At 48.8% G+C, this 10,946-nt stretch overlaps 1 protein-coding gene across 2 annotated transcripts in view; it reads left to right on the top strand.

Annotated features, from left to right (window-relative positions):
• The window catches only part of PLAT (plasminogen activator, tissue type), a 31,693-nt gene extending 23,255 nt beyond the window's left edge, over positions 1 to 8,438 (top strand). For both annotated transcript variants that reach the window (XM_008979398.5, XM_008979397.3), the window contains 7 exons: positions 971 to 1,145; positions 1,838 to 1,923; positions 3,173 to 3,368; positions 3,480 to 3,616; positions 3,798 to 3,938; positions 4,782 to 4,948; positions 7,527 to 8,438. In XM_008979398.5, the coding sequence (XP_008977646.1) occupies positions 971 to 1,145; positions 1,838 to 1,923; positions 3,173 to 3,368; positions 3,480 to 3,616; positions 3,798 to 3,938; positions 4,782 to 4,948; positions 7,527 to 7,685 (1,061 nt within the window). In that variant the 3' untranslated portion in view covers positions 7,686 to 8,438. The remainder of the gene's footprint in view (positions 1 to 970; positions 1,146 to 1,837; positions 1,924 to 3,172; positions 3,369 to 3,479; positions 3,617 to 3,797; positions 3,939 to 4,781; positions 4,949 to 7,526) is intronic.
• Positions 8,439 to 10,946: the final 2,508 nt, after the last annotated feature.

A 10,946-nucleotide genomic window follows, 5' to 3' on the forward strand; every position in this document is an offset into this window, starting at 1 on the left:
TAAACACTCAGCAGCTACCATTCAGCGCATGGGTCCACGGGTGATGCTTGTGACTCTACGACTTTATGGTCACTCTAAAGCATCTTCCCCATCACCCATGGTCTGGTCTAAATGAGGTCTCACAGAGCTAGATAATCTTAAAAATCCCTCCATTTATGGTGTTTGTGTATAGAGGTAGGCTTTGTCAGTTTCAGATGGGGAGAAAACAATGGAGAAATGGGAGAAATCGATGAAAACAGGCAGCACTCTACAGCTCATACCCTCCTCCTTTCTAAGCCCATCATCAGATCCTCAGGACACTGGCAGACACAATCTGAGAAATAACCCCCACCCCAACCCCACCGAAGCACTTTGGTTCACTGCAGCCTCTGAGTCTACACTAAGAAATCTCTAACAGCTTTCAGAGCAGCTCCAGAAACAGTCCCCACTCATGGAGCGTAGCAGCCTTCCTGAACCTGAAAATGCCCCTGACTCTCTCTCAACACAGCGAGGGATCTAGGGAGCCACTTCCAGTGGAGATGAAACCCCCTTGCCATCTCTATTAAAAGGACTCAAAGAAGGGGAAAAAGGCTGGGCGTGGTGGCTCAGACCTGTAATCTCAGCACTTTGGGAGGCTTAGGTGGGTGGATCACCTGAGGTCAGGAGTTCAAGACCAGCCTGATCAACATGGTGAAACCCCATTGCAATTAAACATACAAAATTAGCTGTTCATGGTGGTGCATGCCTGTAATCCCAGCTACTCGGGAGACTGAGGCAGGAGAATCACTTGAACCCAGGAGCTAGAGGTTGCCATGAGCTGAGATCACACATTGCACTCCAGCCTGGGCAAGAAAAGGGGAAGTGCGAGGTGTTACACTTTTCTCAGCACTTCTCCAGCTTCCCTGGCTGGCTGCTCCACTTCAAGCCCCAGCCCCAACTTGCCTGCTTTAGAATTTGTTTTTGTTTCAGTTTGAGAATTCTTTTCTTCCAGGAGAAAATGGTGACTGCTACTTTGGGAAAGGGTTAACCTACCGTGGCACCCACAGCCTTACCACATCGGGTGCCTCCTGCCTCCCGTGGAATTCCATGATCCTGATAGACAAGGTTTATACGGCACACAACCCCAACGCCCAGGCACTGGGCCTGGGCAAACATAATTTCTGCCGGTAGGTAGCACAGGGGCAGGGGTTCAGGGCTTGGCAGAAAGCGGGATTAGGGTGTGAGATGGGGGAAGAGTCCATGCCTCAAGTTATACAACAGACCCAGTGCATGGGACACACCCATGGATATTACCCAGTCCAGCCTCTTCACTTGCTAGAAAAACACTTACTGTGAAAAGTAAGGCGAGCCAGTTTTCCAACCCAAATCCCAAGTTGGGTCCTGGCCTGTAACCATTCAGTCCTCATCTGTTCTCATCACATCTTTATTCCAATGACTTGTGAGAGTTCCATAGCAGAAGAGCTCACAGTTCTGTCCACCAGCCCTATGAGATTAGCACTCAGGATTACTGGTTGAATAACAAAGTTGCAGAGATGTTCTCCTAGGGTGGGGGTGTGCCACAGAGTCAAACTGAGCTCAGTGTTCTCCCTCCCAGCTCAGTGGTTTTCATCAGTTTAGTGAGGCTCCTTCTACTCTTCCATGGCCTGTGATGTGACTGCAAATGGGATTGAAAACTTAAACTCCTGGCCTGGTATGGTGGGGCACACCTGTAATCCCAGCACTTTGGGAAGCTGAGGCAGGAAGATCACTTGAGCCCAGGAGTTCAAGACCAGCCTGGGCAACATGGCAAGACCCCATCTCTACAAAAAATAAAAAATAAGAAGATAAAAAGGAAACCTTAAATTCTCTTATTATTTAGGAATCCTGACGGGGATGCCAAGCCCTGGTGCCACGTGCTGAAGAACCTCAGGCTGACGTGGGAGTACTGTGATATACCCTCATGCTGTAAGAGCTGGGCCTCGGCCACCTCCCTGCACCTGGTCCCCCTGCTTTGCTGTCTCCTTTCCACTTTCTAGGCCTTCGTGGCCATCTGGTGCCAACTGTGTGCCTACCAGACTTCCAGGCTTGGTGGGGTTGCGGCTTCCATGACTGAAGCCATGGTGGGTGGGCAGGTGTCCTCATCCCACGCATGGGAGTGAAGGGGAGGGGCGAGAAGAAAGAAAAGAACACTGCAACCTCACTGAGAAGTCAGTAGGCTCTACCCTGCTCTCTAGACGCATCTATCAGTGATGCTGAGGATGGTGGGGAATGCGGGAGGCCTCGCAGGCATGGCTCCTTGCAAGATAAAGTCCTTTCACCATATTTGTCCAATAGCGTGGTGGAGGTGGTCTTCCCACCTCCAGTTTACTGAGTAGGAAACAGTCTCCCAGACACCAGGTGGCCTGCCCCAGCTTGCTGGGCACCGGGTGGTAAAGCCAGGACCTGCCCTCACGTTCTCTGACTCCAAGCCTTGTACTTCTACTGTGAGCTCTTCCACATTTCCTGCTGACCCCATTTCACACAAGGGAGGTGGGCTCAGGATGTGGGTGAGAGACAGGAGATTCAAGTTGGTGCGTGTTGCTAAAAAATGAAACTTTAGTTTGGAAATGGCCAGAAACTAGGTTATTAATCAGCTCCCGTGAACACACAGATCAGGCAAAGTGTTCCCCCAAGGAACACAAGTCTAACTGGGAAGATGAGACACAGACCACCAGCTAACTCACATCCAAGGCCATTAATGTGAGTCCTCAGTGGTCCGTGCTCCTAAGCTCCTGAGAGCTGAGCAGGTGGGGACGTCACGAAAGTTTTGCGAGGAGGCAGGATTGCACCTGGGACTTGAAGCATGGGTAAGGTTGGGAAGATGGAAAAGAAATGAGCAGCCATTCCCCAGAAGGAAGCTGCCATCCTTTATTTCTTAGGCAAGGAAATGGCTGTAGGAAAACATTAGGAGGAATGAAGGATGGCAGATCCCCAGTTTTGGAGTCAAACAGACTTGGGAACTAACCCAGGTGCCATTGCATCCTTGGGCAAAAGTGATTCCACCTCCTGAAACTCTGCTGTGGGAACTAAAAAGAATGTATGGACAACACTTGGCAGGCTGATCCCAACAAGTGAAAGTTGTGGTTTTACAGCCATGCAGATGACCCCATCATTCTACCTACACATGTGCAGGAAGCCTGACGGTCTGACGGCCTCCTCATCCTTTCCTCCCCAGCCACCTGTGGCCTGAGACAGTACAACCAGCCTCAGTTCCGCATCAAAGGAGGGCTCTTTGCTGACATCGCCTCCCACCCCTGGCAGGCTGCCATCTTCGCCAAGCACAGGAGGTCGCCAGGAGAGCGGTTCCTGTGCGGGGGCATCCTCATCAGCTCCTGCTGGATTCTCTCCGCCGCCCACTGCTTCCAGGAGAGGTAGGAGCCCAGGAACGCAGTGGGTTTTTCCACCCTCTAAAGCCTAGAAATGAAATCCTTTAGGGGAAATCCCCCAGCAAAAATAGCTTTCTAAGGCTGTTTCTCTACCAGGTTTCCGCCCCACCACCTGACGGTGATCTTGGGCAGAACATACCGGGTGGTCCCTGGTGAGGAGGAGCAGAAATTTGAAGTAGAAAAATACATTGTCCATAAGGAATTCGATGATGACACTTATGACAATGACATTGGTAAGAGGTCGTTATTCCCGGCTCCAGTTCACACTCCAGATCACACGGCACACCCATGTGCACTCACCTGTGTTTGCACACACGGGCCTCCTCCTCCAGCCCCTGCCCCTCATGTGTGTTCCTCCCCTCCCATGGGGCCACAGCCTTTACACCTGGCTCACTCCTCCTCTCTCCCTCCCAGCGCTGCTGCAGCTGAAGTCTGATTCGTCCCACTGTGCCCAAGAGAGCAACGTGGTCCGCACCGTGTGCCTCCCGGTGGCTGATCTGCAGCTGCCTGACTGGACGGAGTGTGAGCTGTCTGGCTATGGCAAGCATGAGGCCAGTAAGTGGGAGGAAGTCTCAGCCCCATCCTGTCTGCGGGACAGCAGGGGAGGCTGCTGTGGACCAGAGGAAAATGGGGTCAGGAGAGCAAGGTTCCAGCCCCGGGTTAGGCACTGATGCCAGTCCCATCTCCCGGTGCCATGGGCGCCCGTCTCTGTTGTCCCTGCCTCCCAGGGACACTGCAGGCCAGGAAAGGGCATAACAGCATGAGGGCTTCGAAGTGCTGCAGGTGTCGGGAAGGTTCTGAGTGGGAAGTGGAGTACGGTCACCAAGCATGTGGGTTCTGGGAAGCTGAAATTGTGTAGACGCAATTTCAAATCCCACTTGCTGAGCTGTGTGACCGTGGACGTGCATTTTTATTTGGAACTGCTCCCAGCCTCAGTTTCCTCATTGGAAAAGTGGAGACAGAACTAGCTCCCTAATTAGATGAGGAGTGTTAAATGAGATAATACTGAATGAATGGTTGTCAGCCGGGGTGCTTTTGCCCCTCCCAGGAAACATTTGGTAAGGTCTGGAGACATTTTTGGTTGTTATAGCTCAGGCTGAGGGTTGACACTGGCCTTCAGTGAGTGCAGCCAGGGATGCAGGGTTGTGCCCTCCCCCACAACAGGGACCTGCCTGGCCAGAAGCCTCAGTTCCACTACAGAGAGGCCACAGGTTCAATCCTGGAATCCTGCTGTTTTTGTGGGTCAAAACAATAAAATGCCAGCGATGTCATAGGATTCGACCTAATACATGTTGATTCTTGATTGCTGTTAGCTATTATTGGAAAATTTGACTTTCTCTTTCTAAAAGGTTCATAAATAACTTTCCCTAAAACCGTATGATGGTTCTCCCCTTTCAGCTTCTCCTTTCTATTCGGAGCGGCTGAAGGAGGCTCATGTCAGACTGTACCCATCTAGCCGCTGCACATCCCAACATTTATTTAACAGAACGGTCACCAACAACATGCTGTGTGCTGGAGACACTCGGAGTGGCGGGCCCCAGGCGAACCTGCACGACGCCTGCCAGGTAACCAGGAGTGCTGTGCCCACGTTGGGCACAACCTGGGGGAAATCCCCCTGGGACAACAGGTCTTCACCAAGGAAAAAAATTATCACCAGAGTGGAGTGACTTCCTCTTAGCAATACCCCTGGGGATTCTAGATGGGGCCCTCAGAGAATAAAGCAACTGGAGGAAGATCAAAGTCACCTAAGCCTAAGAACTCTAAACTGCAGGAAATTTCCCCGAGGTCTGCACAGGAAACTCCACCTGTGCAGGATTTCCTTTTAGCCCAAGCAATTGATTGACTACTGAAGGGATGGAGAGAGCCACACAATTGAGAAATGTTTGCCTCTGTTGGTGCTAGAGAATCGGAGTCTGCTTTGTAGAGGAGAAGGCAGAAAGGCCACTTACTGGGAAGCAGGATCTAGATGATGTGAGAAAGAAGCTTTCAGACCTCACAGTCAGCCCTAAGACCCTGGGAAAGTACACTACTTCAGGTTCTTTGTGTGGGCAGCTTTATCAGAATTAGTACTTATATTTCATGATTAAGCAGATACTGGGGTGCTGGAGGACAGGCCAGCCTGCTAGTATTAAGACCCACACATAGCCAAGGATTGTTCTTCCTCAGACATTTCAGTGCCTGCAGCGTGCCAGACTCTCCTTTAGGGGCTGGGGGTAGAAGAGATACAAAGAGAAGCAAGGCCAGGCTCCGGCGCTGAAGGATGGGCAGGCTTTGTTCTTGCAAGGCAGTCATATCAGCGGTTTCGCCTCTGATTCCCTGACGTATTTGGTTTCTTTTTGAATGGTTTCTTCAGAAACCTCAGCTATATCACCTAGCTCACAGTCCAAAAAGAAAAAGGTTGTACCAAAATGAAACCATTATCTATCTGCATGCTTAGTTAAAAACAAAAACAAAAAATCTATTTCAATATAAGAACAGCTAACAATTACCAAGAGTTTTATGTCTTCCATTGTCTCCATGCTTTCCATGCATTCTTCTACTGAATGCCATAACCACCCTGTGGTTAGTATTAATATTATCTCTATGGTACAGATAAGAAAACCGAAGCATGGATAGTCTAAGGCCACTCAGCTAGTAAGTGGTGGAGCCAAGTCAGAAACATTTGAACAATTTACTTTGCCAGAATAGATACAGCCTAATCCTCCACTTAACAGCATGCCTGGAAAAAACAGGTTCTTAGAAACTGCACCTGTAAGTGAAATGATGTATAACAAAACCAATTTTACCATCAGCTAATTGATATAGACAAGAGTTTACCAGGCGAGGTGGCTCATGCCTGTAATCCCAGCACTTTGAGAGGCTGAGGCAGGTGAATCACCTGAGGTCAGGAGTTCGATACTTGCCTGGCCAACATGGTGAAACCCTATGTCTAAAAAAACACAAAAATTAGCCAGGTGTGGTGGTGCATGCAGGTAAGCACGAGAAATGCTTGAACCTGGGATGCAGAGGTTGCAAGCCGAGATCGCGCCACTGCACTCCAGCCTGAGTGGGTGGCAGAGTGAGGCTCCATCTCCAAAAAAAAAAGTAAAGTTCCTGTGGCAATATTTCTAGTCATAAAAACATCAGCAAACTTTTAAACAAAGACCCAAAACACTTCTAATATTCATTGTTGAAAGAAATGTGAGCTATACATATATTTAAGAAAGATTAATAAAGACAAACATCGTATTTATTTACCCAATTTTTGGAGAATAAGTGAGTGATGGTAGTCATAATAGTGGGGGTGTTAATTCAGGGAATAAACGTTTGCAAAGCAAAAATGGTAAGGAACACTTCTCACTACCATGAAGTTCAAAAACAATCACAGGCTGAGCGTGGTGGCGCATGCCTGTAATCCCAGCACTTCAGGAGGCCAAGGTAGGTGAATCACAAGGTCAAAAAGATCAAGACCATCCTGGCCAACATGATGAAACCCTGTCTCTACCAAAAATAGAAAAATTAGCTGGGCATGGTGGCTTGTGCCTGTCGTCCCAGCTACTCAGGAGGCTGAGGCAAGAGAATCACTTCAACCCGGGAGGTGGAGATTGCAGTGAGCTGAGATTGCACCACTGCACTCCAATCTGGTGACAGAGCAAGACTGTCTCGAAAAAAAAAAATCACAAATAGGGCAGGCTTCCTGACTGCCTCCTCACCACATGGTTTATCATCATTCATTTGTGTAGTTATCATAGACTAGACAGATTTTTACTTTACAACACTTTGTATTCATTCATTCATTCATTTTCCAACCCGCTTATTCCAGTTCAGGGTCTAGGGTAGGGGTGGCCAGAGCCACCAGGCAGCTCAGGATGCAAGGCGGGACCAGTCCTGGACAGACAACGCCATCCTATTGCAGAGCCACTGACACTCACTCACACTCACTCAGACCGGGCCCATGTAGACATATCCTCAGCTGGCCTAACATGCACAGCTTTGGGATGTGGAAGGGAACTGGAGTACCTGGACAAAACCCAGGCAGTGTCCCCAGACAGAAATAGATTTTTTTAAAAGTCTTTTGAAGAATACAGTGTTCATGCTACACATACTGACTTTCCCCATAGTCTGCTCTTTTTGCAAACGCCAAACCTGCCATCTCCTTTGCAGGGCGATTCGGGAGGCCCCCTGGTGTGTTCGAAGGATGGCCGCATGACTTTGGTGGGCATAATCAGCTGGGGCCTGGGCTGTGGACAGAAGGATGTCCCAGGTGTGTATACCAAGGTTACCAACTACCTAGACTGGATTCAAGACAACATGCGACCATGACCCGGAACACTCGACTTCTCAAAAGCAAATGAGACCCAGCCTCTTCCTCTTCTTCAGAAGACACTGCAAAGCTGGAGTGATTCTCCATACAGACTTCTCCAGACCCACCACACCACAGAAGTGGGAGGAGAGCCTCCAGGAGAGGGAAGGGTGCATTTTCCCAGATACTTCCCATTTTGGAAGTTTTCAGGAGTTGGTCTGATTTCAGGATACTCTGTCAGATGGGAAGACATGAATGCACACTCACCTCTCCAGGAATACCTCCTCCCAGGGCAGAGTGGGCATGCCACCATTTTCAGCTAAGCCCAACCTCCTGACCTGTCACCATGAGCACCTTTGGAAACAGGACCACAAAGACAAAAGCATGTCTCAATAGTAAAACAAGATCTTTCAGGAAAGACAGATTGCATTAGAAAGAAACTGTATATTTATAGTCATGAGAGCCCAGCAGGGCCTCAAAGTTGGGGCGGGCAGGGCAGCCAGTCATGTTCCTCAAAAGCACCCTTGACATCACGTCTCCTTCCCCTTTCCCCACTCCTTGGCTCTGGGAAGGTATTCCTTTTGTGTACAGTGTAAAGTGTAAATCTTTTTTCTTTATAAACTTTAGAGTAGAACGAGAGAATTGTGTTATTTGAACAAGTAGGCTTCAGCATATTTATAGCAATCCATGTTAGTTTTTACTTTCTGTTGCCATAACCCTGTATTATACTGTACTTAATAAATTCAGATCTATTTTTCACAGTTTTTCCAAAATCAAAGTGGAATGGTTTTGTTATGGATGCTGTATCCCACTGTTTATTTATGTTCACATTCTAAAATCATTCGGAATGTCTGCTTCATTCACTCAACATACACACACACATAACATACAAGGCAATGGGCTAGGTGCTCCCCAGACAGGGAAAAGGAGGAACAGGGATGCCGGGTCTGATGGGATGATACGGCATTTAGAGAAGTACCAAGGTACAGTGGAGCTGGCCACAAAAGGGCAGAAACTTGTAATGGAATTTAGCTGCAAGAGGGACTGGGGAATCTTAAGGAAAAAACAGAATGGTGCAGTGTGGGGGAGGACTTTTACAAACTGGGTGAAATGTGGACTGTGGACAGTGTGGAAAAGGCACTCTCCACGGAGGTATGAATATTTAGAGGGCCAAGAGACGGGAGTACAGGGAGAAATAGGGAGTTGAGCTTGTCTGAAGTTGAACGTCAGGAAGAGGAACAGAGGCTGGAATTTAGATTATGGGGGCTCTGAACACCAAACTGAGTTTGGACTTGACTCAATTCTGTAGGCAACAAGGAGCTAAGGAGACTTCTGCTCAGGGAAATGAGGAACTGAGCATGGCCTAGGAAACCTAACCACGAGGTGACTGGCGAGCGGGCAGGCAGCAGGAGAGGAAAGCTGGGGGACAGGGAGGAAGAACCCCACTGTGACCTTGCTAACACAGCAACATCCCAACTGTTGGTTTGGCCTAGAAGCTGGTATTTGGACCTCCTGTTTCCCATCCTGCCTTAATTTTCTGCTCATTAGAAAGAACCCCTAGACCAGTCCACACAAGTATGTTATCTAAGTAATGTTGCATCCTGCTTCTCTTAGACTACTTTCTACCTGTAAGATGCAACTCCTATTCCTGGCTGCTGCAGGCAGCTTTTGTTCTTGCTGACACTCTAGTTCCAAGAATAAATCGAATGCTGCAGTGCTGCTGTTGGGGATATGCTGACACAGCTCCTCAGAGAGGAGGAAGGTGGTCATCTCTCTGGTGGGGTTGTTAGAGCTGCTCAGTTTAGAAGGTCTTGGAAGAAAAGTCATTTAAATTCACAAAACAGAGATTCTTTTTTTTTTGGCAGAGTCTTGCACTGTTACCAGGCTGGAGTGCAGTGGAACGATCTTGGCTCACTGCAACCTCCACCTCCCAGGTTCAAGTGATTCTCCTGCCTCAGCCTCCCAAATAGCTGAGACTACAGGCACGTGCCACCATGCCCAGCTAATTTTTGTATTTTCAGCAGAGACAGGGTTTCATCATGTTGGCAAGGATGGTCTCAATCTCTTGACCTTGTGATCCGCCCACCTCAGCCTCCCAAATTGCTGGGATTACGTGTGAGCCACTGCACCTGGCCAAGAAAGATTCTTTAATGCCCAAGAGCTTGATTGGGATAGGGGGAGATAGCGGGGAACATCTCTGAAGTGTTGAAGTCCCCAGGCCAGTAAATAAATGCAGGCCACAGAGACTTAAGTCACAGACTGCTTGCTTACACGTTCTACAATCTTTTTTTTTTTTTTTTTTTTTTTTTTGAGACAGAGTTTCGCTCTTGTTACCCAGGCTGGAGTGCAATGGCGCGATCTCGGCTCACTGCAACCTCCGCCTCCTGGGTTCAGGCAATTCTCCTGCCTCAGCCTCCTGAGTAGCTGGGATTACAGGCACGCGCCACCATGCCCAGCTAATTTTTTGTATTTTTAGTAGAGACGGGGTTTCACCATGTTGACCAGGATGGTCTCGATCTCTCGTGATCCACCCGCCTCGGCCTCCCAAAGTGCTGGGATTACAGGCTTGAGCCACCGCGCCCGGCCTGTTCTACAATCTTTAGACAGATTGTGTATCTCAGCCATTTCAGAAAAATATCATTTGAGGTCAGGCACGGTGGCTCACGCCTGTAATCCCGATACTTTAGGAAGCTGAGGTGGGTGGAGATGAGGCCTGGAGTTCAAGACCAGCCTGAGACATGGCGAAACCACATCTTTACTAAAAATATAAAAGTTAGCCGAGTGTGGTGGTGCAGGCCTGTGGTCTCAGCTACTCAGGACACTAAGGCAGGAGAATTGCTTGGGCCTGGGAGGCAGAGGTTGCAATGGGCCAAGATTGTGTCACTACACTCCAGCCTGGGCAACAGAGCAAGGCTGTCTCAAAAAAAGAAAAGAAAAATACTGAGGGCCAGTAAGATGGAACCCCCAGGCACTGAATTTCTGGCAGAAATTCTGGTTTCAACCCCTCCCCTCTTCTTCATGGTCAGTGAAATGAACTGAGGCAGTGAGGCCCCTGGGAATGAAAATGTGAGGTTAAAAGACCCCAGCATTCCTCCCACGCAGTCTTGAAACCACAGACTAGATGGAGACAATTGCTCAGAAGAGGCTCCTGACTGAGAGACAGGACAGAGTCCCAGCCCAGTGAGGCAGATACTAAAACATGCTCAAAGAACAACATATCATTACCCGGAATAGGTGTCATGGAAATTAAATATCATCTCCTCATTATTCCCAGCTGGTTA

Source organism: Callithrix jacchus, chromosome 13 (assembly GCF_049354715.1).
Source record: "Callithrix jacchus isolate 240 chromosome 13, calJac240_pri, whole genome shotgun sequence".
NCBI classification, from domain to species: Eukaryota; Metazoa; Chordata; class Mammalia; order Primates; family Cebidae; genus Callithrix; species Callithrix jacchus.